At 35.5% G+C, this 26831-nt stretch overlaps 3 protein-coding genes across 3 annotated transcripts; 1 reads left to right on the plus strand and 2 right to left on the minus strand.

Moving 5' to 3' along the window:
• Positions 1–1176: 1176 nt before the first annotated feature.
• LOC114529353 (zinc finger protein 2-like) lies at positions 1177–12013 on the plus strand. Its single transcript, XM_028551133.1, has 2 exons — positions 1177–1273; positions 8791–12013. Exon 2 carries the CDS (start codon positions 8859–8861, stop codon positions 10539–10541), a length of 1683 nt encoding a protein of 560 aa, XP_028406934.1. The 5' UTR covers positions 1177–1273; positions 8791–8858; the 3' UTR covers positions 10542–12013.
• Positions 12014–12528: 515 nt separating this feature from the next.
• Positions 12529–14999, minus strand: LOC114527920. Its single transcript, XM_028549632.1, has 4 exons — positions 14359–14999; positions 13723–13815; positions 13196–13403; positions 12529–12880 (listed from the first exon to the last, which is right to left on the minus strand). The coding sequence occupies exons 2-4, from the start codon at positions 13802–13804 to the stop codon at positions 12697–12699; spliced, it is 474 nt and encodes a 157-aa protein (XP_028405433.1). The 5' UTR covers positions 13805–13815; positions 14359–14999; the 3' UTR covers positions 12529–12696.
• Positions 15000–23810: 8811 nt separating this feature from the next.
• On the minus strand, positions 23811–26165 carry LOC114527123. Its single transcript, XM_028548746.1, has 4 exons — positions 25625–26165; positions 25001–25093; positions 24473–24680; positions 23811–24158 (listed from the first exon to the last, which is right to left on the minus strand). Exons 2-4 carry the CDS (start codon positions 25080–25082, stop codon positions 23975–23977), a joined length of 474 nt encoding a protein of 157 aa, XP_028404547.1. The 5' UTR covers positions 25083–25093; positions 25625–26165; the 3' UTR covers positions 23811–23974.
• Positions 26166–26831: the final 666 nt, after the last annotated feature.

Here is a 26831-nt window from a genome sequence, read left to right on the forward strand (position 1 = left end):
CATCCAATCATAGGATTTTAGAGACGTAATGCATTTCATTTCATCGTTCCAATTGTTTTAGAGTTCTGTGGCGTATGGTATTGCAGCTTATATCGTGGGAAACAATGTATGATAAGTCGATAAGAACAAGTTGGGAATTGAAATTTATTTAAGAAAAATTTAATGCACACACGTGCGCGCCTGTTAGCGAGCTACTGTGTGTACAAATAGACCTTTTGCATTATAGACTAATTTTAATGGCATGCAAGGAAATGCAATCAAATCGCCACAGCTGAAAAGAGCGTATTGAAATTAGAAGAAATGCGGCAAAGTTTGGTAGCGAAATATTGTAAAATACAATAAGGTTGGAAAATATAGCCTCGCAAAATTTGCAAATTTGTTTACTTTTTACCACAAACGCAAATTGTTAGCACATTTAGGCCAAAAATGGTAACAATTTCTGTTTATCCTAAAAAGTATACTCGATTTGCAAACTCTGCAAGGCTATATTTTCCAAAATTTACAACATTTCACAGCCAAACTTTGCATTTCTATCAATTTCAGTACGCTCTTTTCAGATTTGATTGCATTTCCTTGCATAGATCAGGAAGTAGTCTTTAATGCAAAAGGTCTAATATGAATTGGCGAAGTATTGAATCACATCATGGAATCATATAGTAAACAATTAGCCAATCGAACAGGGTACTGGGTCTGGTCGCGAACTGCAAAGCACCTATGGAATGTTTGGAAGGACAGGAAATAGAAGTCTGAAATCATTTGTGATTTGCCTCTCCAAACAACCCATAGACGCTTTGCGGTTCGCGACTAGACCCAGTACCCTGCTTGATCGGGAAATGGCTGATAGATGCACAGCTGGAACTAGGTGGCGTATAGTAAACTGAATATGGCGTTTTTTTATCCCTTTTTTTGCGCGTGAGCTAAAAGTGGGCATGCTCGGCAAGTGACTGAAATTTTTAAATTGCTTGGATTTCTTGCTCAAACATTTTCGATTAATTGAAGCTTTACAATATCGTCATTTATATAGCATTTTACGCACTTAAGATAAATTACAAGCACTTGCCGAGCATGCGCACTAAAAAGTGGGACACTAGTTCCACCTCTTTATGCATAATTTCTCTGTGATTGAATATCGAGAAAGGCTAGCCCGCGAACGGGCATATTCTGTGCTATTATAGTTGTTGTGAATTTCTATTGTCAAGCCGAAGATACATTTCGCCATAAAATAGCGTTGAAAGCCGATGTGTAAAAGTGTAATCTTTTGGAAACACGATAGGTAAGTGAGGTAAAAACTAAGGAATAAAAAGAATAGGAATAGGAAGTTTGTTAAAATGTCTGTGTTAATACAGTGTGGTTGTATTGATACTTTATGTCTTTATTTTTGACTATAAAGCTACAAATTTAATGTTGCATTTTAGTCCCATCGGTTAAAGCATTAATGTGATGCTTTAGCAATTACTAGATTTTGTGAAATTCAATGATGGTTTCTGATTGCGAAAAGTAAATCTTCATTGTCATATATATGTTAGTCAAGATTGTGAATTCATGTTGACAATATCAAGAAGTTCTATGTTGCATTACAACACATATTGAGCAAAATCTTTATTTCAATCATACAACTTGGCTTGATAGAGCTCTCTGGTAAATTTTTGTGTTATTAGATCAGCCCTAGCCTGCTTATCAGATGGTTCACAACCAGAAATAATACGAATCTTAACTGCCTTCATAAATGTTTATCGCAATTTTACCATAATTTGTCCATACTTTATTGCCAGATAATTAATTTGAACATATTTAGAGCCACCAGTGCTTACATGAGGTGAATTGGTCTGGTAGTGCCAGGAAAATGCTATAAAGATTGATTCTTCTTATTATTATTCTGTTTCTTTTTAAGCAACATTTCACATTCAGGGGCTGGTTGAATAAACTCTTGACCAAATTTTGTGTAGTTAAATCATAGCTAACTAGAAAATACATTCTCATTGGCCAATTCTGCCACTAACAATAGTTAAAAGTTAACTAAATTTTTATACAACCATCCCCAGATGAACTATTATGTTATTATAAAAGCATAATAATCTTGATTAAATCCAGGGATGGATTTACTAGTGTAATAATCTAGCTACATCAATTGGATACAGTGGGGTTGCGAATTTTAGTATAGTATTTAATGGCCACATATCACATATTGTATTTAGTTTTTTTACCTTGTATAACTCTTATGCATGAAATATGAAATTTTCCATCACAATCTGGTGTATAGTGATTAAATATAAGAAAATCATGTGTTCAAAGCGGAAGCTGTCATTCTCATGCCTGCATTTTAAGAAAGGTGTGCAAGAGGTGCATAGTCACTGCACACCTCCACTGACTGGGAATATATACACCCCCAACAGTCATCCCGCATTGAAATGCCAAATTTAGAGTTAACAAAATAATCAAGTGGTCAACCAACTTTCCACATATAAAACTATACAGTTTATATATATAGAACTATATTTATGCATCAAGATATATAGAAAGTGAGGTATATTAATCAAATGCCATCAGCCTATCCTTCATCAGCTTACCTCTCCTATAATTATTTGCCATTTTTAGTGCAAAGTTTCTGTGAAACTTTGCAGTATTGTGGTGAGTGGCGAAAATTCACATCAGACAGTCAGACAGTCGGGGCGGAGTGTTTTTATGCGTATAGTACCTTTTTGTATATGATCAGTAATTTAAAGTTTTTAAATCAGTTTAACTTGCTTTATTTATTAATTGTCTACATCCCTTTTGCTAAGTTCACCAAAATATTGAGGAATTTTGACCGTTACTGTAAATTTTGAAGCATTGCTTTTCCGCTGTTTGGGTTTTGTTTCAAAGGGATTTGCGCAGATTTGCCCCCGGAACACCCGATTTTTTCCTATACGTCGCAACTGCGCATGTGCCGTCGAGCCTTCAACATTATTCACGATGTAAAGAAACGAGGAGCGACGAGCATTGCTTCAAAACATTCCGGGCGTAAAAATCGTGCAATTCTTTGAGAATCTACGCAATTTATGAACTTATGTTATGAATTACGAGCGTTAAATTTGACACAAATATAATTTTGAAGGTTTATTCCATAAATAGAGCTATAGTGCGATTGCGCGCATATGGTTATGTAAATAGACGGATCGGTTTTGAATATATACAGGCGTCCAATCAGTCCAAAAGAAGGGCAAAGTAACTATTACATTAATTACGTTAGACCATGTTTCATCTGCGCGACCACATTTTAAAAGTCCCGTACGCCTATGCACAAACCAATTTTACTGTCATAAAAAATGCTTCAAAATGAAAACTGTGGATCCACACAGTATAGTAGACACAGTAGGCATTCAAGGGTAATTATATTGTTATGGTTGATATCCATATATAATATCGCGACTATAGTAATGTAATTTGAGTATGTTTGGTTATATTTTCGTGCTGTCAGGACAAGTGATCGATTCACGCATCGATTATGTAAATCATGCAAGGTTTATTTACTTTAAGGTTTATACAGTATAGTGCAATTTGAAAGTATCTTGTGGGATTCTTCTCAGAAATATTTTATTATAAAATGTTTACATCATTTATTTAATACTTCTGTTCAGGCGAGAACGGGTTGTTTGTTTGAGCTATATTCCTCAAAAGCACAACTCGCAAAATAATGATGTACGTAAAAATTGAGCTAGACGCACACCTTGCCGTAGCTTTTGTTTTCTCGATAATAGATGAAATATATTGATAATATAATACGCATCACAATAATATTTTACCTCGGAAGTTGAAACATGAAGCGTCAATTCACAAGTAAACTGCAGTGTAATATTAGTAAAAATAAACGTAATATATAAGTAGAAATACCCCTTGTGCGCGAAAATTGGGATTTTTAGGACTCTCGACCTGATACTTTCGACTCTCGACTTTATACTCTCGACTCTCGACAATTACCTAGACTCACGAAAAAGCGTTTTATTATACTTAAAACGGCTAATATATATATATATATATATATATATATATATATATATATATATATAATTATATATATATATATTTGTTTATATAGTCGGTTAAGTGATATTTTCGGGTCTATTAGACTTATTGAGTTTCACTCTCAGTCTGTGAGTTTCTAAGTAATCCCCTTCCTTCTTGCAGCATAGCAACATTTGTGGGCTTGAAGCATTTTTTCTATTGTGTGTATGCATGAAATATATATATATAACCCGTTTATAGGCCACTCTTATATGGGTCGACTTTAACATATACGGCCGGAGTGAGTCCGAGTGACGCCTGAAAATTTCTATACGCTTGCCATTTTTTAAAATTTATTAAGTATTTGAAATTCGACAACATGCATCATTATAACTTTTAAATGCATGTTTGATTTTGATGGGTGGAGGAAATATTGCTTTTAAATTACTACGCTGTCAGTGGTTTTCGCGAGTTTCTGATTTCAGCTGGGTCACAAACGTTACGGAAATTGGTTTGCATTTATATAGACTTATATATGTGGTCCCTATTCTCTAGAGGTATTTCCACTTCAATAAAGCTTTATTCTTAATGTTTTAGCTTAAATCTTTGCATCGACACAATTTCCATGCCACACTCATTGAGTATGAGTGTCAGAGTGTGAGGGAGATCTTTGAATACAGGTGTTATAGACTTTATTACTGTTTGTTGAGCAAAAATATCTATAAAATTAATACTGAACAAAATATTTCATGCACTGAAGATTTAATTACTCATATTTTAATTGAGAGCCAGAAAATCTGAATCTTGCATTTATGAGTGATGAGTTTTCGAATTGAGTAAACCACAAGTATAACAGCATTTGCATTATAGCTAAAACTTTGCACTATCCTTGGATCCCTAGTTTAGTATTAAAATCTAGGATGATTCATCCTCCAAAATTGTTCACCTGCTTGTGTATAATTTGATGAAAAACTAGTGACTGTACAACGCGAAGGGCAAAGGTGTAAAAATTTGTTATAAAATGTGACGTCGTAACTGTAAATTAAAAAAAACTTAACGCCTTTTTAAATTTTATTAATAGAGAGTGAATACCAACTACAGGCTGGACTTTTCTATGTACCACCAAATAAAGTTGACCATTAGAGCAAAATGCAATATGGTTAGGGTTAGGGTTAGGGTTTTTTTTACTTCAAAAGCGATTTTGATTTCTCTTGATTTATGCCAATCCATGAACAAATTCCATCGTGCCCAAAATTTGATTTTATCTATTGTGCATTTGCTTGAAACACCAATACAGTGCATGTTCGCACCAACAATGTTACTCTAAGTAAGTATTTAATACTGCGAGGTTTTTGGTCCGTTAGCCCGGGCCTTCATCAGTGCAATTTACTGGTGCAATTATTGACGTGCAACATCTACACGTCACTTAAAGTTGACCTCAGTGAACTGTAATAAAATCGTACATTATATCTATATAGCTCTGTCGTTAGGGAAAATTACAATAATCGATCATGCATTAAAACTAAGTATAATAGTTCTAAGTATAACAGTTTACAAGAACAACTTAACTAGACTACTCGCTAATGTTTGAGTTCCATTCAGACAAAGTAATGTCATTAGTTGATGTGATGGACGCAGTCCTTCAACTTCGACTTCCACGAACGCACACCACGCGAGCTCTAAGCAAAACAAAGCAAAGCAAAGGCGATCTTGATCGTGTGGTTGTATTGATACTTTATGTCTTTATTTTTGACTATAAAGCTACAAATTTAATTTTGCATTTTAGTCCCATTGGTTAAAGCATTAATGTGATGCTTTAGCAATTACTAGATTTTGTGACTATTAGAGCAAAATGCAATATGGTTAGGGTCATTACCAGCTAACCACCATATAGATGGAGAATGATTCTTCTTGTCAGCAAGCTTCGCACCAATGAAGGAGAGAAAATGTTGGGTCTCTCTTCCGCATCCGCCAAAGGCGCTGAACACGTCACTTAAATACCACGTTCGTCGTGATTTGTTTGCTCGCCCCATTAATTAAACGGTTTCACTTACCAAACAATAATGAAAAAGAAATAGTTGAGGCTATAGCCTTGCCACAGGCCTTGTCATCTAATTGGTAGGGGCTGGGATAGCTGTTATAAAAAGAATCAAGGCCTTTATTCCCTTTCATACTATGCAAATGATTTATAATGCTCTGATACAGCCATAATTTCATCACTGCATGTTCTCCCTCCATGGGGAAACTGCTGTGGAGCTTTAAAAGACAAGCTAATTCAAAAGTGTCAAAATCGTGCGGCTAGCATAATTGCCGGGGCAAACTATGAAGTCAATTCGGCCGTCGTTCTTGTATCTTTTGGGTGGTTAACTTAAGAGGATAGACGAATACGTAATCAATCTATATTAATGTCTAGAATTTTAAATAATTTGAGCGCGCCAAACCTGAAATATTCATTCACCAGGATTAGCACATTGCAAGGTCATCATAATCTAAGAAATACATTAACTGATCTAGCTCTTCCTATTCCGAGAAGGGATTTCCTTAAAAAAATTTCCAATATAGTGGCACGAAACTTTGGAATAGCCTTTCTCCGGAAGCAAAATAAGCAGAATCAGCATAGCTTTTTAAACGAATTAATAATTAAATAGGGTCACACCAATATAATAAGTAAAAATTTAAATGTACATATTTTCCACTAACTTTCTATTTTCACTTTATCTTTTCATGTTATTGTCTGTAAATAGTTATTTTTTACTTTCTTTTTGCATGTTCATCGACGCCCCTTATGGAGACCAGCAAATATTGATGAGGCTATATAACATCGATCAGATTTTAAATAAAGGTTACGTACATACATACAGTAGTCCTCGCTAACTCGAACTCCCAAGGGGAAAGAAAAATTGTTCGAGTTATACCGGGGGCTCGAGTTAACAGGAGTTGTTGGTGGTTTAAGACGTCGTTTGATTTTCATATTTTCTAGTAGGTCAATGTCCATTCGCCAATCTTTCCCACTGCGTTTTGGAAGCCGGAATAACAGTAGATTATGTTCAACCATTATGAAAGTAATCACTAATCACTGAGACATATTGTGTCCCACAAGTGCCAAAAGACTATTTTAAAAAGTGCATGACCCTGAAATAAAGGTCTCTATATTGTTGGCAACACTCCTCACCCTGTAAGTTGTTGGTCTTTTATGCAAAGTTGTACAAAACACCTTTTCAGATTATCATGGATTTAGTTAGAGCGAGGTCATTCATATCAGCAGCACGATATTCCACAGAAATAGATTAAATAACTCGCCTCTCATGTGATGTCCTATGAATGCGAGATCAATTTTTAACGCTGTTTTTTTGTCAATTTGGCTGTCTGTTCGTAGTTTACACCATAAAAATCTGCTTTAAAATGCCGGAACCTGCAGCGGCTTCTGTTTCCCTGTTTCCCTGTTTCCCTGTCATCATGGCAAGGGTCTTCGCGCCAAAAAGGAACATCCACGAGAATTGCCCGGAAGTCTATGAACGACTCTCATTATTGTGTTATCGCATGGAAATGTAGTCTCGATGTTCCTCATTTATACGTACGTGAAAAACATTAATTTGCACGTAATTTCTACTCACTCCTTTCTAAATAGACAAAATACACCGATTTACCTATAGCGCGTGTGTGTTCGTTAAATCTGGCCCTTGTGTATAGGATGTTAATTCAATCCTTTTAAGATCTTATTATCTTATTACAGTAAAGATTGAAGCAAAGAAAAGTTAAAAGTAGTTACGGACATCAGCGAAAATGTCTTTAAAACTCTATGCAAACTCTTTAAACCCAGTTCCTCACTATATATAGACGTTTTTATTCGCGCGAACTAATAAAGAAGCGGTTCTAATTTTTCGAGGCGAATTTTTTTAACGCTTCTTGTGACGTTATCTGTAATAAAATGATGAAAATTGGTGGTAGAGTTCTTTAACTCGGTTACATGGAAGAATACCATAGCCGGGCAAAAAATTTTTTCATCCCTGATCTTATATTGCAATAAATATTTATGAGCTCAATGATAAGAATACACTTTGATTCGGATGAAAGATGGAATGTTTATAAGGACATTGCATCTTTTAGCAAATAAAGTAATCTTTCCATTGCACGAATGAAAGCATTCATAATTTGTTTATAGCTATATAACACCAAAATAGGTCCTATGCTGTTGAGCTATTTTTTAAATATACAACAGTTTACATATGATCTCCCCACCTGCTATATTATTCGTTTTGTGATTAAATGCGTGATTATGAGCACGATTAATACTGTGAGTGATTGGATTTAGTGAAAGCCACCGCGTGCAACGGAAAAAAACTATTTGCACGGCTATAGACCATGCGATGGAAAGTAAAATGGGAATTTTTAATTCCTCACAAACCAATTAATGTGCGTTATATAAAAGTTGACTTGTACTCAGAGTTTTAGCAGACATTGCTTTTAAATGAAATAAAATCGGAATTTGTGTACAACTTCGTAAGCGCGTTTTTGCTATTTTTGTGCATAGGCTCTTGCTGCTGAGATAGCTGCAAATGGAAACGAGAAAGCGCTAAGGTTGAAGTGTTTATATTTCCGTAAGTCCTGAGTTCCCAAGTCGAAGTCAGCTTGCATGCTGTAGGAAAATCAAGGCCAATTTCACTCGTGGCCAACCATGAATAAGCTCATAGTGAAAATACCGCTAATGAGACATAATTCGGGGAAAGGATGGCAAAGTTTCAAAGCGAAAACAATTCTAAGTATAGGACGTGAATGAAACACACTTAACTTGTATTATTTTTATTTCAGGTCCTTGAATGTACCCCCCTCTCATCCGCGTTTTCCTCGGTTGATACAAGATCGATAGGTGTCGAGTTATGTCAAATAATATTAGCAGTGAAGAATTACATAAATGTCGGGTCTGTTGTAAAACATTTAGCCGTCGAACGTATCTCGTATTGCACGAAAAGATTCATGGTGAAAAATCCTACAAATGTGACATTTGCGGCAAAGCCTTTAGTCAGCCCGCTGGGCTGTGGATCCACAAGAAGCACCAGAGTTGCTTGAAACGAAACTCTTCTAGCGAACGTCGCGCCGAAACTGATGAACAAGGTGGGAAGGAAAAAAGTAGTGTTGAAAAAAGGCACGAGTGTGATATCTGCAACAAACGCTTCTCGCAAAAACATTTGTTAAGTTATCATATGAGAACGCACACTGGCGAAAATCCTTATCCATGTACGACATGTGGCAAAACGTTTCGGGGAGCAGTTACCTTAAAGTACCATGAAAGAACACATACTGGACAAAAGCCTCACACTTGCATTTTCTGTACGAAGTCGTTTACTCAGTTGGGACCACTGAGGGCGCATTGTAGAAAAGAACATCAGTCAGACAGGATTTATGAATGTGATGTTTGCAAGGAAAAATTCGAGAAATTTCTGGAATTATCCTCACACAAGAAAACACATTTGGAAACTTGTACTGACTCTCAATGTGGAGATGTTGGTATATCTAATACTGAGTGTGTGAACGCTTCGATTCATGTAACAAACGTTTCTTGCCAAAATTTAGATAAATTGAAGAAAATAGACCAAGATTCCGATCCAGATGCAGTCAAAACTCCCACAAGCAGTAAAAGAGATGCACCCGAACCTAGTAGCGAAATTAACAGCAAAAAAAGGAAAAGAAAGGTTCAGGCCAAGTCTTCTCCTCGTCGCAAGATTCGTTTAAATAAATCAGTTGGAGAGGCCGTAATCCGAAGCTATACAGAAGGAGAAAACAGTTGTGTCCTGGTTAAAGAGAAACTATCGACAATGGTTTCCGAAAAATTAAAAACGATTAATTACAGAGATTTGTCTTTTCCCAATAGTCACACGCCAGCGATACATCAGAATGAAAAAAACAGTTTGAATGAGCAGACTCATAAATGTGATGTCTGCGGCGAAGAGTTTCCCGAAGCAAACGTGCTGCAGAATCATGCCATAACTCATACTGAAAAGAATCCTCTTAATTGTACGGACTGCAACAAGTCGTTTCGAACACCAGGCTCATTGACTGTTCACCAAAGGACTCACAACGGGAAAAGGCCTTACAAATGTATTTTCTGCCCACAGGACTTTACGCAAAGGGGTGCTCTGCTACAGCACTGTAGACGGATACACAATACAGACCAAATTTACGAGTGTGACGTTTGCAATGAGAAATTTGAGAAACATCGGGACTTGTTATCCCACAATCATACCCTGTCCGATGCTCCCTGCACAATGGCAAAACGGACGTACATGTATGAAAACACTGATTTTGATGTAACATTTGAAGACGATGAAGAAAAAACGGGAGATGATGCAGTTTGTTCTCCGTTATCTTCGTCCAATAAAAATGGCGATTCAATTCCAGAAAATAATCATCAAGTGTCAGCGAAAGCTCTTGTATTGTTACCAATGATGATAACAAAAAGAATTGTGCAAAATCACCTAACTTTATCTACCAAGAAGACGAATTTTCTCGGCAAGATGATTACGAAAATCGGTTTACAAGTCCTTCTAATTCTGTTTGTATAGAAGTAGAAAATATAGATATTCCCGTCTCGAAGGAAGATTATGATAGTTATGACAGCGGAATTTCCCCAGACACCTCACCGTTCGATGTCAATGTCAAATGTGATGAACCCCCCAAACAGTTGATGTACGAAGTATCCATGCAACCGATTAAGCCTTGCTATAAGGAAAACAATTATCACAAAATTATTGGAATGGGGCCTTCTAAAACCATCAGCAGTAGGACGATTCCTTCTCAACAGAGTCAAAACTTAGCAGACGGGATCGTGAAAGATTGTTTGAAAACAGTTAATAATGAGGACGAATCTGATGATCATATTTCTTCAAATTGCTCCAGAGTGACAACGTCTGACAATGTTTCCTTATTTCAAGAAAGCCCTGGCAGTAATCAGCAAAACTTTTGCTTGTTTGATGAAACGTCAGATATGTCTTTGCAATTCCACAATGAAAGGAATATGTTTACAGCCCAACCTCTAAACCTTAGAAAACGAAGTTTGATGGAGGGTAACATCAGAAATTTTTGGCAAAGGAATGATTGCATATCTGGTATTGGGTGTGATAGAGGTCGAAATTTGCAGAACAACTCAACTCAAATTGGATCAACATCGGAGCTACCAGGCTGTTCGAACATAAGTTCCAACGAGTCTTTGTGGTGACAGCATAATATTATGTAAAAAGTATTAGGATCCTCTAAGTTGCTTCGTGTAAGAATTTTCAATGAGAGCATCAAATCATTCAAATGATAACTGCCATAAGCATTTTAATTTTTCTTTGCCCAAATTCCATCTCCCGTTCACCAACTGTCCTGTTTCAAAATCCTCAATAATCTGCTTGACTGATCACAAATATATTCTACAAACTTCCTTCTTTAGTTATTCTGCCTTTTTTCTTTCGATAGTAAGGTTTTTATACTTTTTCTCCATATGATAGAGGTGTTCTTATCTTACATTTTAATCGTATCGCCTCAAGGTTGGGGACAAATTATCGCAAAATGTCAAAGATCATTACGAACTTTTTTAGAACCGATTCGAAATCACCCGATTAAGCTAAACCAAGCGTTTTCATAGCCAATTTAGTTTGTTTCATCGTTTGTAAAATTTAGTGCCCGATCCGGCGCGAAGCGTCGAGTGTACTGACTCCGCTGGGTGATTCATTACACCCTGCTATTTAAACAGAACATGGCCGAGTCCAAAGTCGTCCAAATTCTATGTAATGGACGGTCGACGTTGGACAGGTTTGTTAGTTTTGCGCATGCGCGAAATTTAAACGAGTGAAGACTGAAGCAACGTCCTAATTCGCTAAGGAGAAAAGTTTGTATTTCTGAAAGATTTTTTTTAAAAGATTAAATAGTTAATCACATCGTAAATTACTATATATTTAATGGTCAAAGAGTGCCTAAACTATATTACTTCACTGATTATGTTGAATTCTCGAACAGTGCAAAGCATGCTAAATGTTGTAACCTAAGAAATTGCGTAACCTAAGAAATAAAAGATTTTTCTCGCGAATCTTTATTCATTATTGTGTGTTTAATTTTGTCCTAAAATGACATGCACACACGTTAATTAACACATATACCCTTCAGCATAATTCTACCCTTATTTCACAAGGGGAAATTGTGTTATATATGTACAAAAAATAGTACAGGACGCACTAATTTAATTAATCTATTCATATATTAAGTGAGTTAAAAAGGGGAAATGTTGCATCAATCCCTTTCGTAAACTTTAATAAAAATGAAAGATATGGAATCAAATAAAATTATGCAAACACTGGGAAAAGATTATCAGAAGAAAACAAAAACAGTCGGTGAAATAGGAACGACTCGTAGTTTATAATCCTTGAGATGGTAGTTGTCTATTTTTTTTATTTCGTGTTTGCCCCTGTATATACGTATCATAATGAATTAGCTTTTGGATTCATTCATAGCGACGACAACCCACGAGAATTCAAACGTTTGTTGACCACAAATCTACAATCTTTTGAGCCCGAGGGATTATATATTTGGAAGTACATAGGTTTTACATATATAGGAAGTACATAATATAGGAATTACACAATCACAAAATATAATTTTCGACAAAACGATTTTTTCTCATGATTCTCATTACAAATTAAACATCTGCGATTTAAACGGAATGAAATTGTTCAAATTTTTTTAGCCTTCGTACGGCCCTGAACAGCAACAGTAATTGGGACCACAACTGCTTGAATGGCAAGAATGGTAACGGTAAATTGCTAAGCCAACTTTATTCACATCTGTGTCAGCGTTCTTATTGTCTGCCAACGATGGACGGCCTTTGTAGACATGAAGTGATTCCACACATTTTGAATTAAGCAGCCTAGAAATTTAGCGAAAAAATATATAATAATTAGTAGCATGATAAAATTTCCTGGTGCTGATTGGTCGAGAGGAGTACAGCTGTCGATCGATTTTTATTGCTAAATATCAAATTATTTCTCTAGGGTGACTAAATTATTTAGAACTTCAGATAAAATAATGATGTATACTCGAAAGCAAAAAGCTGATGATGTTAAATGATTCATTTTCGTCGGTCATTTCTATTTTTCATACAGCGACGCCGGAACTGGAAGACCGAGCAAGGCCACTAGCCCCTGCCCTTTGTTTGTATTCATTGGTTCTCGGCGTTTCTTACTTGTTAGGATTCCAGATTTGGGCTTCCTTTCTGACTTGATGCGAAGTACACAGACTATGACAATTTTGTGTGTTAGATGAAGTACAAGTTCGACGAACTGCGAAGTACAGACTTCCAGTGCTTCCCATCGCAACACAAGCGCTTGTCGCCATTTCATCCAGGTAATTCTCAAAATACGATTTGAAACCGCGTTTCGCTCTCGAGTGTACTTAAAAAAATGAGAAAAATTTTAGTTATGTATTAATTAGGGAGTCCCAGTTAGGTTGAGTCTAAACCCACTGGCACTGCAGTACAAAACTGGTCTGAAGTACATTTCATGCGCATGCAGGGCAAAGTCGTATAAGCATTGAGGGATAAGATTTAATTATGTATAAATAATAGTAAAGATAGATACATCATCATTTCATTAATTTCGTTCCCAAATAGCAAATGCTTGGAATGGAAGCTCTATTGTCATTGTCTGGAGTGAACAGAGAAATTAACTGTTTAGAGCACGCCAATGTGGCCATGAATATATTTTTACTAACCTTCAGCTTGAGGTGCGGCATCCACCAACAATAACGAGGCCACAGCAAGCGAAACGGCAAAAATGGCCAGGTATCCTTTCATGGTTCTGGTCACTTAACAATTATAATAACAGGATTTGATGCATGGAAGAGTGAGCACTATACTGTTTTTGGTTTTGACACAAATTTTCACATATATATTTACAGCAAAGAGCTGTACAATTTGTTCCTTGTGGAAGCAAACATGCAGTGACAATATGGGCCTATTTTAGTATAAAGTTAAGGCCCGTTTACACAATGCGATTTGTAGTACGCGATTCGTACCCTGGCGTATGTGAACGTGTGAACACAGGTACAAACGTACAAACGTACAAACGACACTTTTAATCCCTGAGCCAAATTGAATGAAGATGTGGCATAGGCCCTCTTTTGCATTCGTCAGAATGATATATAATTGCATACAACTTATCGTGTATTCTAAATAGGTCTTTAGGTGATGACACGCACTTCATAGAAATAGTAAGTCATGCAGTTTTGGGCAATCATTTAGGGGATAAATTTAAAATGATTTAAAATAATTTAGTCCTAACTCGTTCCCTTCTGAACCAGAGACAGTTCTAGCTGCGCGCGCATGCTACAAACAACGCATAAACGTACCTGCAAGTTTTCAAAGGCGAGATCCTCCAAGCTTAGAACAAACCAAATGTGAATTGAGTGAATTGCTGAAGAACCAGCGCTTTTATTCCAAGGGGGGAAATTAGCCAGAAGAGGATCTTAGACGGGAGGATGTTCTTGTTAGTTCGCAATATATTCGTATTTATTCGTAGTTATAGAAACAAATCCAGGCATAAGTAAGCCAGAGTATAATTTCCAAGTGCGTCCGGTTTCTTCAAGTGAATCTATGTTATGGTCTTCGGGGCGCCGTTTGTAAAATATATTGTTACTTACCATTGATTGTGTTTGTTCTGGCGTTATTTAGACCTATATATAAGTCTTGTATGGTTCCGAAAGAAAATTGTTATTTATAGCTAACATTTCCGACATAATGGCTACGCTATAAATCCCAACCGGATATAATAAATCGCAAGTGGGATATAATAAATGCGTAACCGCATGTATAATCCGCTACCATTACAAGTATCATTAAACATAGCTCTTGTAAACAGGGGAAATAACGAGCAAGTACGAGCTTAATTCTATACGCATGTCCCACAAATCAACGCAAATGAAATAAAAAACCCAAACAGGAACAGTTTTGCCAAGGAGGAACTGTTCTTGTGGATCCCAACAACATCCCACGAGTCGATGGGTATGAATTGCGTAAACGAATGCCATCATAAACAAGACGCTTGCTAAGCGTTTATTCGAGCTAAAGGAGTGTTTTGCTTGTGCTTTTAGCTTAATTATATATATTATGTGCGAAATATTGTGTTTGTTCCGGGGCGATCGATTCGATTATCATTTAAAGAGACTCTAACATGCAAATGATGCAATAGAAATAGATATTAAATAGTATACGATGTAAAACAAGGCCTTAACTAACAATATTCTTTTGTGCTTTATAACTCTCACAACATGCATGTTTTTCCCCAAATTTTAATTTAATATGAATATAATGAGTCATATGAGGGAAAGTTTAAAAACATTAACCTGTTTGATTGAGTATATAACTTAAAAGAGTTATTACATTATATTATGTTTTTTATATTCTCTGATGTTTAAATTAAATTTTGATATATAGCGTGAGGTTTTTCATGCAGTTTTGACTGAGATATCACGGTTCAATTTAAGTATGCATTTCCAAAACTCAAAAGTGTAAAAAGTTAGCTAAAAATGGCATATTAAAGTTGTGAGTTGACAAATCCTAGTATTTTATCGCACGTACTCGTCTGTTTCAATGAAGTTTAAATAGAGACATTTGACAGATGGATAAGTCTGTGTTATGATTTGTTGAAAAGCGTTAAAACAAAAATTGACTATTTTGGTTTTGACTTTGTTCCAAATATTTCATGTCCCATGGGAGATAAAATTGGTTCGGAAGCGCGCAAATTTAACAAACAATTTCGCATGAATTCTGCTTGTTCTTTTATTAATATGCCTCGCTTAACGATACCACAGCGAGTTCGGGTTTGCACAGAATATGCCAGCTAAGGTTAACAATGCTCAAGAAATCATATGATGAAAAAGTTGAAAACGCTCATTAATATCTTTTCTTATTTGTTATACCATTTTTGACTAATTTTTGTATACTCTTCAAAGATACGTACTTCAAAAAACGCCGATATCTCGGGGAATACTGTATGCAAATTCACATGGTACATACCAATTTTTAAGCTCGACATTCACGAATCTAAAGGAAGTTATTTCAGTGTAACAGGCCTTCTAGTTTTTAAGTTATACTCAATCATACAGATTGGCTTTTTTTCGCCACCCACACACAAAAAACAGGTGTGTAGAATTACACACCAACGTGTGTTTGACTGCACCGCAAGGTGTGCTCAATTGCACAAATATATGTTAGGAATCTGAAATAGATTACAGAGCGAAACGTCACCCAACTGTCACCACGGTCACCAGGGGCCGGTTGTATCAAGCCCGTTTAGCTTAAACGGTGGATAAGTCAAAATTAAATAACACTCTTAGATCTCTCTTGAATGAGTCAACTTGAATATTATGCACTGAATATGTAGTTGTAAACAGTATCTTTGTATTAGGGTTAAAAACATTTAGTTTGCTTGTAGAATAACTGAAGCGATAGACTTGCTTTCTATTTTGAACTTAACCACCGTTTAAGCTAAACGGGCTTGATACAACCGGCCCCAGGGTTGTAAATTATCGATATCCGGTGAATTACGCTGTGTTCATAAATTAAGCTTACTCGCATTCATATACTCTTTGAGAATGAGCATGTTGCTTAGAAATTCTGTTGTTATTGATTGACGTGAAAGTTATTGTTTAATCAATTAAAAGATTTAATGTAAAACACTGTGAAAATTATGCTCCTATATAGACTTATAGTAGAGTGGAAATAACTAACTGTCTAAGTTTGAATGAGAGATTCAGTGGACGCTTCTAGAATACAGGCGTTATACCACCTCTGATGTCTATGAGTAATGATAATGATTTACAACTCAGTTCTACGACAAAAACCCATGCAAAGACCCTTGCTGGTCCATATGTCAAATTTTAGTGGTAAACAAGAGTTTAGCAGAGGAAATTTCATGCCAGGGGATGTTAGCTACTAAGAACCCTCAACAAATGAGAAATAGTAATTAGGCAATAAGTGGCATATATGGTAAAGCTGTAAAGGGGCTCATTTCCGGAGACTCATCTTCCAGTAAAATACTTGATATCCATACTGATAACAAGATGCTTGCTAAGCGCGTACCTCGAGCTAAAGGAGAATTTTTGCTTGTGATTTTGCCGGAGAAAGTTTATAAGTGAAAGCAGAAGATCGCATGGTATAGCCACTGCACAGCACAAGTTAGCTTCAAGCGAGGATCCTAACTATTAAATTAGTTCCTAATTTAGTAACTACTAATCGTATCTTCCCTTGATATATAATATGCATGTGATATGATAGTCCCTGAAACAGGTCCAATAACTGAATTAATAATTTGATTAAGTTGATTAAGTTCAACAACACGGGAGGATGTTGTTGTTAGCTTATTTCAAAGAATTAAAAGAGAAAAAAAGCAAGACATAAACCAATAATTTCAAAGTGCATCCGATGACTTCAAGTGACTGGACGTGATCGTCAATAACACGCACTAAACATAGGATGCAATTATACTATTATACCTCGGATACCAAGGCCTTCCCGCGTATAATTGCAGACTTTTGGTGCTTTTCTTGTGTAAATGACTTAGTACAAGTTCGTTTGACATAATGTTAACATAGAAATGATAAAATATAGACATTTCCTGTTTCGCAGCGCGTAATGCGCGACGGTAAAAGATTATCAAGGTCACTTTAAAGTTGCGATCTTCTATATTTACAGGTGATTACGCGTAATTACTCCGGCGTCAGCGACGGAGTTGAAAATTCGCCTCGGTTTTGTTTTGTTTTTGGTTTTTTTTTTATTATTTTTCGTCGTCGCAAGTCTGAAATGGCGCGAACCATTCTAGTATTTGAAATGTGTATGTAACCGTATTTATCTACGTCCCAGTCTTATCTCCCAAGAGTTGTAGTGTACAGCTTTGGCTAATTTTCCGATGCGCGATTCGATTTCGCTCGCATGATACGGCAATTCCTCCAAGAGGAACAAATAAACCGTTGTTTTCATGCTGTTCGATTAAGTTTAGATTGAATTGGGGTAAGAATATATTTAAGACATTTAATACATGTAGATTCTGGTCCTATTTTAATAATATCGCTGCTATTTCGCCGTTTAACAAGATGAAGTGGTCGTGTATGGGCGCGTTGACACGTCGTAGTTTGCACAGGATTGAAGATTTAATATAACTATACATAAGCGCCTATTCCAAAAGCAAAGTGTAAGACAAAGCGAATGTATCATGCGGTTTATTTACATTTTTGAACAATTGAACTTCTATACTTTTTAATTAAAGTACGATGTGCTTCTAAATTTCGCAATCGAACATTTATAGGTTCGCAACTCGCAAGGCATCTAAATGCGAATATGAACTGTATTGTTTATGTTCAGAAGCTTTATATTAAAGACTGGCACGTGCGCCGGAGTTAAAGCCAGAACAGGCGTCTTGTTTCAATTTCAAAAGGACTCTCTTGAAATCCTGTAAGTGTTTTGGCAGCATTGGATTTTAGGGGCGTAACTAGAAAGATAATTGGGGGGGAAGAATATTTATATATTCAGTTCTGCCCGACGGATTTCTATTGTAAGCTATTGCAATTACAAAAAAAATCCGTAGGGCAGAACTGGATATATGAATATTCACCCCCCCCCCCAATTATCGTTCTATAGTTACGCCACTGATTGGATGTAACCGTCTAATTATATAATATGTGCAAAATAATTATTGTGTTTGTTCTAGAGCGATCAATTGGTGACAATTGACAGGCTAACTTCGCCTAGCGATCTGTTATACGTATTTTAATTCTCTTTCACAGCAGTAAACACACTGAGCTATATAATAATTCCTGGAGGACCGGTTCTTTGCCAGAAAGTGAAGCAAAAAACATGGCGGATTTCGGCGTTTGCTGACGCCACTTGATTCCTTTTGCTCATGGTAGTTACCACTGACATACCGCGATACAAGGTGAAAAACTGGGTCCATCACCCTCCCAATTTTTATGAAAATATTTTCAGCTTTCCTTATATATTTTTTGTTTTTCATATAAAATGGATAAAAGTGTTTCTCTTTTTACCTGTTCAACAAATGGAAAGGACACGTAGCTTCGTGCTCCGCGTCTGACGTTGTGAATGGCTTAATTCACTTATCGGTAGGGTGAATTATCTCAGTCAGTGCTCTTATTTTATAACATCCAGGTAACTGCGGTATAAGCCGTTTTTCAACTTTTTTACTGTAAACAATTTCGTTTTTGGCCTTTCGAGTTGGACTATAGTATAAACTGATTACCAAAGCCTCTGAGACAATAAATCCATCAAAACGTGTGGTACAAACAGCAAAGATACCGTATTTTCGCCTTTTGGAACATTACAGTGCTGTCAATGCAATTGTGTGGGGAAAAAATTAAATTCCTGGCAGTGTCAATCTTTTGAGTTTGGTCTATGTTGTTTTCATGATAGCAAACCTGTAGCAAACATCAATGTTAATAGGTAAACCATTCCCCCAGGCCCAGTGAGTCTACTATAGTCACTCTTCTATTGATCCCACCCAACATCAATTAACATGATCTGAGGGTGCTGATACAAAATAATAAGATGCTGTAAACAGTGTAAATTAATTCCAACCTCTGATAGTGAGCACTGTTAAAGCCTAGTTAATATATTATCTTGTTCACCTTGTCAAATCCAAAGTGAAATGATCAATTATCACGGCTTTTTATTTATTTTTTAGCTTCTTGCACTTTGTGAATAAATCTTTATCATATCTCTATTTTTATTTTTTAGGATGAAGTTTGCTCATGCATTTTATGACTGTGCATTGTTATTTTTCATTTCCATGTTATCTGATTTTGTTGTTGGCTGGTGTTTTTATACCATTTGTCATATTTATTAATTAATGAAATAAATATAAACATGCATTGACTGAGCAGTGTGTCAAATCTGCAACAACTTTTGTAATTTTCTGTTTATGGTATCAACCTCCAAAGGGGTTGTATTCATTAGGCTAATCAGTGGAGCCTATGGAGGGATAAATGTTATTATTATATGTGTATAGAGATTTATGCACAGCAGAATGATGAAATAAAAATCGTATTTCACTGTGTAAATAAATTCCATGCAATTTGATTGGACGTACGATGTTTTTCACGTGTGAAAAAATGCCATACACGGCTTTTGATTGGACGTACGATATTCTTCACACGTGAAAAATTGTTGTATGTTATTTTGGCGGCAATTTGTTTACATTTTCTTTCAAGATGGCGTCGAAATATAGGAGTGAAATTCAAAACATAATTCTCATATTCAAGATATTTTTAGATTCAGCACATTCTCAAATCTTTCGGAAAGAATATCTAACTTCTATTGACTATTGAACAAAATTACAAAGAAACTGAACGGTAATAAATATGTTTTGATGGATAAAGTTTCGATTTTGTTGCTCGCTGTGTTTTTGTATATTAAAAGCATGTCGCTGTCAAATTGATCTCTATACACATTTAATAAATAAATTACTTCATGGTTGGCTCGTTTGTACGATTTTTATTATGCACTCGTTGCGAAGGATCGCAAACTCACTCGTTCGCTGCGCTCACTCGTTCGTATTGCGATCCTTCACAACTCGTGCATAAAAATCGTACGCACTCGCCAACCATGAAGTAATCTCTATTTCTTTACTATGACCAGGGGTCCAGGGATGAAATTAGAGATTGCTGAAAACTTTTAAAGCCTATTAAGGTTTATTAAGGTACAAGTTGATGACTTGAATGAAAAGTATATCATGCAAATATGATTCTTGGTTGAAACTATATTGCTGCACTTAGTATTAGTCATCTGCCTAGCATTTGCCTGAGCTTTGGCCACTGTTTCTTTGGATTTTGGATTGTGCATAGATATAAAGTCTTGAAGACAACATCACATACTGAATACTGATTACATACTTCCTGTGCAATTTATCAGTTTATGCAGGGTTTAGAAAAGTCAAATTGTTGCCCATATATTCCTAGTTGTCTTCAAAATATGCGAGGATAGTGCCAAAACATTCAAACATTTGTAAACTTTCATATTGGAATGTATAAATAACAAAAATATATTACGAAAATAAAATAATAAACCTGTCAGTTCTTGTCAGTATTAAAATCTTTAGTTTGTCCACATTTTTCCATATTTTAATATATATTTGTTCCCGCACTGGCAAAAACAGCGTGTATGACTTGTATTCATCTTAAAATAAAACTTTATTGTGTGTCAGTGCGAAAAATATAAAAAAAAAACAACCAAAAAACATTTCAAAAACAAAAAAGATTTCACGGCAAAATAATATATAAAAACCAGGGGGGGGGAATTGTTATTCCCAAAAACCAGTGGGGAATACTGCTGTAGCGGGCTCATAATTGAGCCTGGTCAGTGGTTAATACCATGGTCAAAAGGAACCAAGTGGCGTCAGCAGAGCTTCTGCGGTTGCGCAGAAGGGCGAAGTCCGCCATGTTTTTTGCTTCAAAGTTACTGAAATGGGAGGAGCCGGTCCTCCAGCAATTATTATATAGCTCAGTGAGTAAACAGAACTTCAAAGAGTCTGGTATGCTCAGCATATTTTATTCAATAATTCACTTCATGTTCAATAATTGGATCATTTGGATGTCCAATTTGCCCTTCAACGACACCAAATTAGACCCGCTTTAAATAACTGTTCATCATCGGGGATCCATTATATCTACAAGAAAAAAGGATAGATAAAACTGCATGTGTGCATCGTTTTCGAAATATGCAAGAAATAATAACTATGTGAACGATACAAAGCGACATGTAGCTAAGAGACCGACCATTGAATATCTCTGGGTTAGGGCTGAATTGAGAGAAAATCATGGGGTAGCTTAAAAAATAGCAAGTACAAATTTGATGGAATAACTGAACAAATTTTTGAATCTGACCGGAAAATTGAATTGCAAATTTGCATTACCTTGAAAAGTGTGTAATTAATTTAGTTATATACACGTCTGCCGTAATACACAAAAGTATACAATATTTGCTTACTTTGAATGGCTATATATATATATATGTATTCCATACACTTTACAAGTTTTGCAGCCAAACCTGGCAATTTTACTAAAAGTTAATTTAGTATGCTCTTTTCAGAAATTTTTGTCAGAAATTTTTGTCGCTTAAATCAAAAGTTGCAAATGAGAACATATATATACAGTCGTTTTCATTCAGGTTGTCACCTGGAAATATATCAGTATAAATACTTAAATGCATATATATTAAATATTTATATTAATAAAGAAAAAGAAAAAAGTGAACGAAATAACCGATGTTTAATGGTCGCGCAATTGATATTTATATATTTGTGTATAATACTATATATATATTGCCATGGACAACCTTAATAATAACGACTGTATATATATATATTATATGTTTATCAATACACTTGTTATATATATAGCGGACATATCTTTTCGGTTAATTTTGCGATATGAAGGATAGTGCGATTTTTTAAGAGACGTGCATAATTTTATTAGTATTAGTTCTTTATATATTACAAATTGAAATAAACTATACCCAAAAAAATCAGTGTAATGACAGTCAACGAGAAATTTTCCAGGACGAGCTTTCAAAAAAAGTCTTAAGTCGTCGTGTTTTCCAAGACCAGCTAACTCGAAATCGCTTGAAGGTGAACCTAGTAAAGAATTTATAATCATTACAATAATCAAATCATCAATCATGCATGCACTATTTAACAAATAAATAATGATTGAACCGTTGCCTGTTAATTTATAGATACACGGTATGACGTATTTGTGATAAGAACTAAAAAAGTGGCGAATATTCTGTGACGTCATTCCATACGCCTGTCCTCTTATAGATCATGGCTCTCGACCAATGAAATTGCTTGAATTTTAACGTTATTATATAAAGCTTGGTTCATATTCCATCTTATAGTTGTAATTATTATTATTATTGAGATTTATTTAAAACTTCTTGCAGCATAAGCTGAATTACAAGTTGAAAAGAGTAATATTACAAACATATTACATTTCGAACTTACTATCATACGGTTAAAAAATCCAGGAGGAAAACTAAAAACGGTTCAATTCAGGTAGATCGATGATACCTTAAGGGTTCTACACTATATATAAAATATACTCACTTATCAATTGTATTTACAAGTTACGAAGTTTAAATACAATCACATCGTAAATTACTATATATTTAATGGTCAAAGAGTGCCCAAACTATATTACTTCACTGATTATGTTGAATTCTCGAACAGTGCAAAGCATGCTAAATGTTGTAACCTAAGAAATTGTGTAACCTAAGAAATAAAAGATTTTTCTCGCGAATCTTTATTCATTATTGTGTGTTTAATTTTGTCCTAAAATGACATGCACACACGTTAATTAACACATATACCCTTCAGCATAATTCTACCCTTATTTCACAAGGGGAAATTGTGTTATGTACAAAAAATAGTACAGGACTCACTAATTTAATTAATCTAATTAATTTAATTAATCTATTCATATATTAAGTGAGTTAATAAGGGGAAATGTTGCATCAATCCCTTTCGTAAACTTTAATCAAAATGAAAGATATGGAATCAAATAAAATTATGCAAATACTGGGAAAAGGTTATCAGAAGAACACAAAAACAGTCAGTAAAATAGGAACGACTCGTAGTTTATAATCCTTGAGATGGTAGTTGTCTATTTTTTTTATTTGGTGTTTGCCCCTGTATATACGTATCATAATGAATTAGCTTTTGGATTCATTCATAGCGACGAAAACCCACGAGAATCCAAACGTTTGTTGACCACAAATCCACAATCTTTTGAGCCCGAGGGATTATATATTTGGAAGTACATAGGTTTTACATATATAGGAAGTACATAATATAGGAATTATACAATCACAAAATATAATTTTCGACAAAACGATTTTTTCTCATGATTCTCATTACAAATTAAACATCTGCGATTTAAACGGAATGAAATTGTTCAAATTTTTTTAGCCTTCGTACGGCCCTGAACAGCAACAGTAATTGGGACCACAACTGCTTGAATGGCAAGAATGGTAACGGTAAATTGCTAAGCCAACTTTATTTACATCTGTGTCAGCGTTCTTATTGTCAGCCAACGATGGACGGCCCTTGTAGACATGAAGTGATTCCACACATTTTGTATTAAGCAGCCTAGAAATTTAGCGAAAAAATATACAATAATTAGTAGCATGATAAAATTTCTTGGTGCTGATTGGTCGGGAGGAGTACAACTGTCGATCGATTTTTATTGCTAAATATCAAATTATTTCTCTAGGGTGACTAAATTATTTAGAACTTCAGATAAAATAATGATGTATACTCGAAAGCAAAAAGCTGATGATGTTAAATGATTCATTTTCGTGGTCATTTCTATTTTTCATACAGCGACGCCGGAACTGGAAGACCGAGCAAGGCCACTAGCCCCTGCCCTTTGTTTGTATTAATTGGTTCTCGGCGTTTCTTACTTGTTAGGATTCCAGATTTGGGCTTCCTTTCTGACTTGATGCGAAGTACACAGACTATGACAATTTTGTGTGTTAGATGAACTACAAGTTCGACGAACTGCGAAGTACAGACTTCCAGAGTTTCCCATCGCAACACAAGCGCTTGTCGCCATTTCATCCAGGTAATTCTCAAAATACGATTTGAAACCGCGTTTCGCTCTCGAGTGTACTTAAAAAAATGAGAAAAATTTTAGTCATGTATTAATTAGGGAGCTCCTGTTAGGTTGAGTCTAAACCCACTGGCACTGCAGCACAAAACTGGTCTGAAGTACATTTCATGCGCATGCAGGGCAAAATCGTAAGCATTGAGGGAATAAGATTTAATTACGTAAATAATAGTAAAGATATATAGATACATCATCATTTCATCAATTTCGTTCGCAAATAGCAAATGCTTGGAATGGAAGCTCTATTGTCATTGTCTGGAGTGAACAGAGAAATTAACTGTTTAGAGCACGCCAATGTGGCCATGAACATATTTTTACTAACCTTCAGCTTGAGGTGCGGCATCGACCAACAATAACGAGGCCACAGCAAGCAAAACGGTAAAAATGGTCAGGTATCCTTTCATGGTTCTGGTCACTTAACAATTATAATAACAGGATTTGATGCACGGAAGAGTGAGCACTATACTGTTTTTGGTTTTGACACAAACTTTCACATATATATTTACAGCAAAGAGCTGTACAATTTGTTCCTGGTGGAAGCAAACAGTGACAATATGGGCCTATTTTAGTATAAAGTTAAGGCCCGTTTACACAATGCGATTTGTAGTACGCGATTCGTACCCTGGCGTATGTGAACGTGTGAACACACGTACAAACGTACAAACGACACTTTAATCCCTGAGCCAAATTGAATGAAGATGTGGCATAGGCCCTCTTTTGCATTCGTCAGAATGATATATAATTGCATACAACTTATCGTGTATTCTAAATAGGTCTTTAGGTGATGACACGCACTTCATAGAAATAGTAAGTCATGCAGTTTTGGGCAATCATTTAGGGGATAAATTTAAAATGATTTAAAATAATTTAGTCCTAACTCGTTCCCTTCTGAACCAGAGACAGTTCTTAGCTGCGCGCGCATGCTACAAACAACGCATAAACGTACCTGCAAGTTTTCAAAGGCGAGATCCTCCAAGCTTAGAACAAACCAAATGTGAATTGAGTGAATTGCTGAAGAACCAGCGCTTTTATTCCAAGGGGGGAAATTAGCCAGAAGAGGATCTTAGACGGGAGGATGTTCTTGTTAGTTCGCAATATATTCGTATTTATTCGTAGTTATAGAAACAAATCCAGGCATAAGTAAGCCAGAGTATAATTTCCAAGTGCGTCCGGTTTCTTCAAGTGAATCTATGTTATGGTCTTCGGGGCGCCGTTTGTAAAATATATTGTTACTTACCATTGATTGTGTTTGTTCTGGCGTTATTTAGACCTATATATAAGTCTTGTATGGTTCCGAAAGAAAATTGTTATTTATAGCTAACATTTCCGACATAATGGCTACGCTATAAATCCCAACCGGATATAATAAATCGCAAGTGGGATATAATAAATGCGTAACCGCATGTATAATCCGCTACCATTACAAGTATCATTAAACATAGCTCTTGTAAACAGGGGAAATAACGAGCAAGTACGAGCTTAATTCTATACGCATGTCCCACAAATCAACGCAAATGAAATAAAAAACCCAAACAGGAACAGTTTTGCCAAGGAGGAACTGTTCTTGTGGATCCCAACAGCATCCCACGAGTCGATGGGTATGAATTGCGTAAACGAATGCCATCATAAACAAGACGCTTGCTAAGCGTTTATTCGAGCTAAAGGAGTGTCTTTGCTTGTGCTTTTAGCTTAATTATATATATTATGTGCGAAATATTGTGTTTGTTCCGGGGCGATCGATTCGATTATCATTTAAAGAGACTCTAACATGCAAATGATGCAATAGAAATAGATATTAAATAGTATACGATGTAAAACAAGGCCTTAACTAACAATATTCTTTTGTGCTTTATAATCTCTCACAAACATGCATGTTTTTCCCAAATTTTAATTTAATATGAATATAATGAGTCATATGAGGGAAAGTTTAAAAACATTAACCTGTTTGATTGAGTATATAACTTAAAAGAGTTATTACATTATATTATGTTTTTTATATTCTCTGATGTTTAAATTAAATTTTGATATATAGCGTGAGGTTTTTCATGCAGTTTTGACTGAGATATCACGGTTCAATTTAAGTATGCATTTTCCAAAATTCAAAAGTGTAAAAAGTTAGCTAAAAATGGCATATTAAACTTGTGAGTTGACAA

This window comes from Dendronephthya gigantea, unplaced genomic scaffold (genome assembly GCF_004324835.1).
Source record: "Dendronephthya gigantea isolate DGI-Jeju-01 unplaced genomic scaffold, DenGig_1.0 000001F, whole genome shotgun sequence".
Classification (NCBI taxonomy): Eukaryota; Metazoa; Cnidaria; class Anthozoa; order Malacalcyonacea; family Nephtheidae; genus Dendronephthya; species Dendronephthya gigantea.

Coding starts and splice junctions, on each gene's coding strand:
- LOC114527123 (XM_028548746.1), bottom strand. CDS start 25,082: ATGAAAGGATACCTGACCATTTTTACCGTTTTGCTTGCTGTGGCCTCG. Junction 24,681..25,000: donor TGCCGCACCTCAAGCTGAAG/GTTAGTAAAAAT, acceptor CATTTTTTTAAG/TACACTCGAGAGCGAAACGC. Junction 24,159..24,472: donor CAAATCTGGAATCCTAACAA/GTAAGAAACGCC, acceptor CTAAATTTCTAG/GCTGCTTAATACAAAATGTG.
- LOC114527920 (XM_028549632.1), bottom strand. CDS start 13,804: ATGAAAGGATACCTGGCCATTTTTGCCGTTTCGCTTGCTGTGGCCTCG. Junction 13,404..13,722: donor TGCCGCACCTCAAGCTGAAG/GTTAGTAAAAAT, acceptor CATTTTTTTAAG/TACACTCGAGAGCGAAACGC. Junction 12,881..13,195: donor CAAATCTGGAATCCTAACAA/GTAAGAAACGCC, acceptor CTAAATTTCTAG/GCTGCTTAATTCAAAATGTG.
- LOC114529353 (XM_028551133.1), top strand. CDS start 8,859: ATGTCAAATAATATTAGCAGTGAAGAATTACATAAATGTCGGGTCTGT.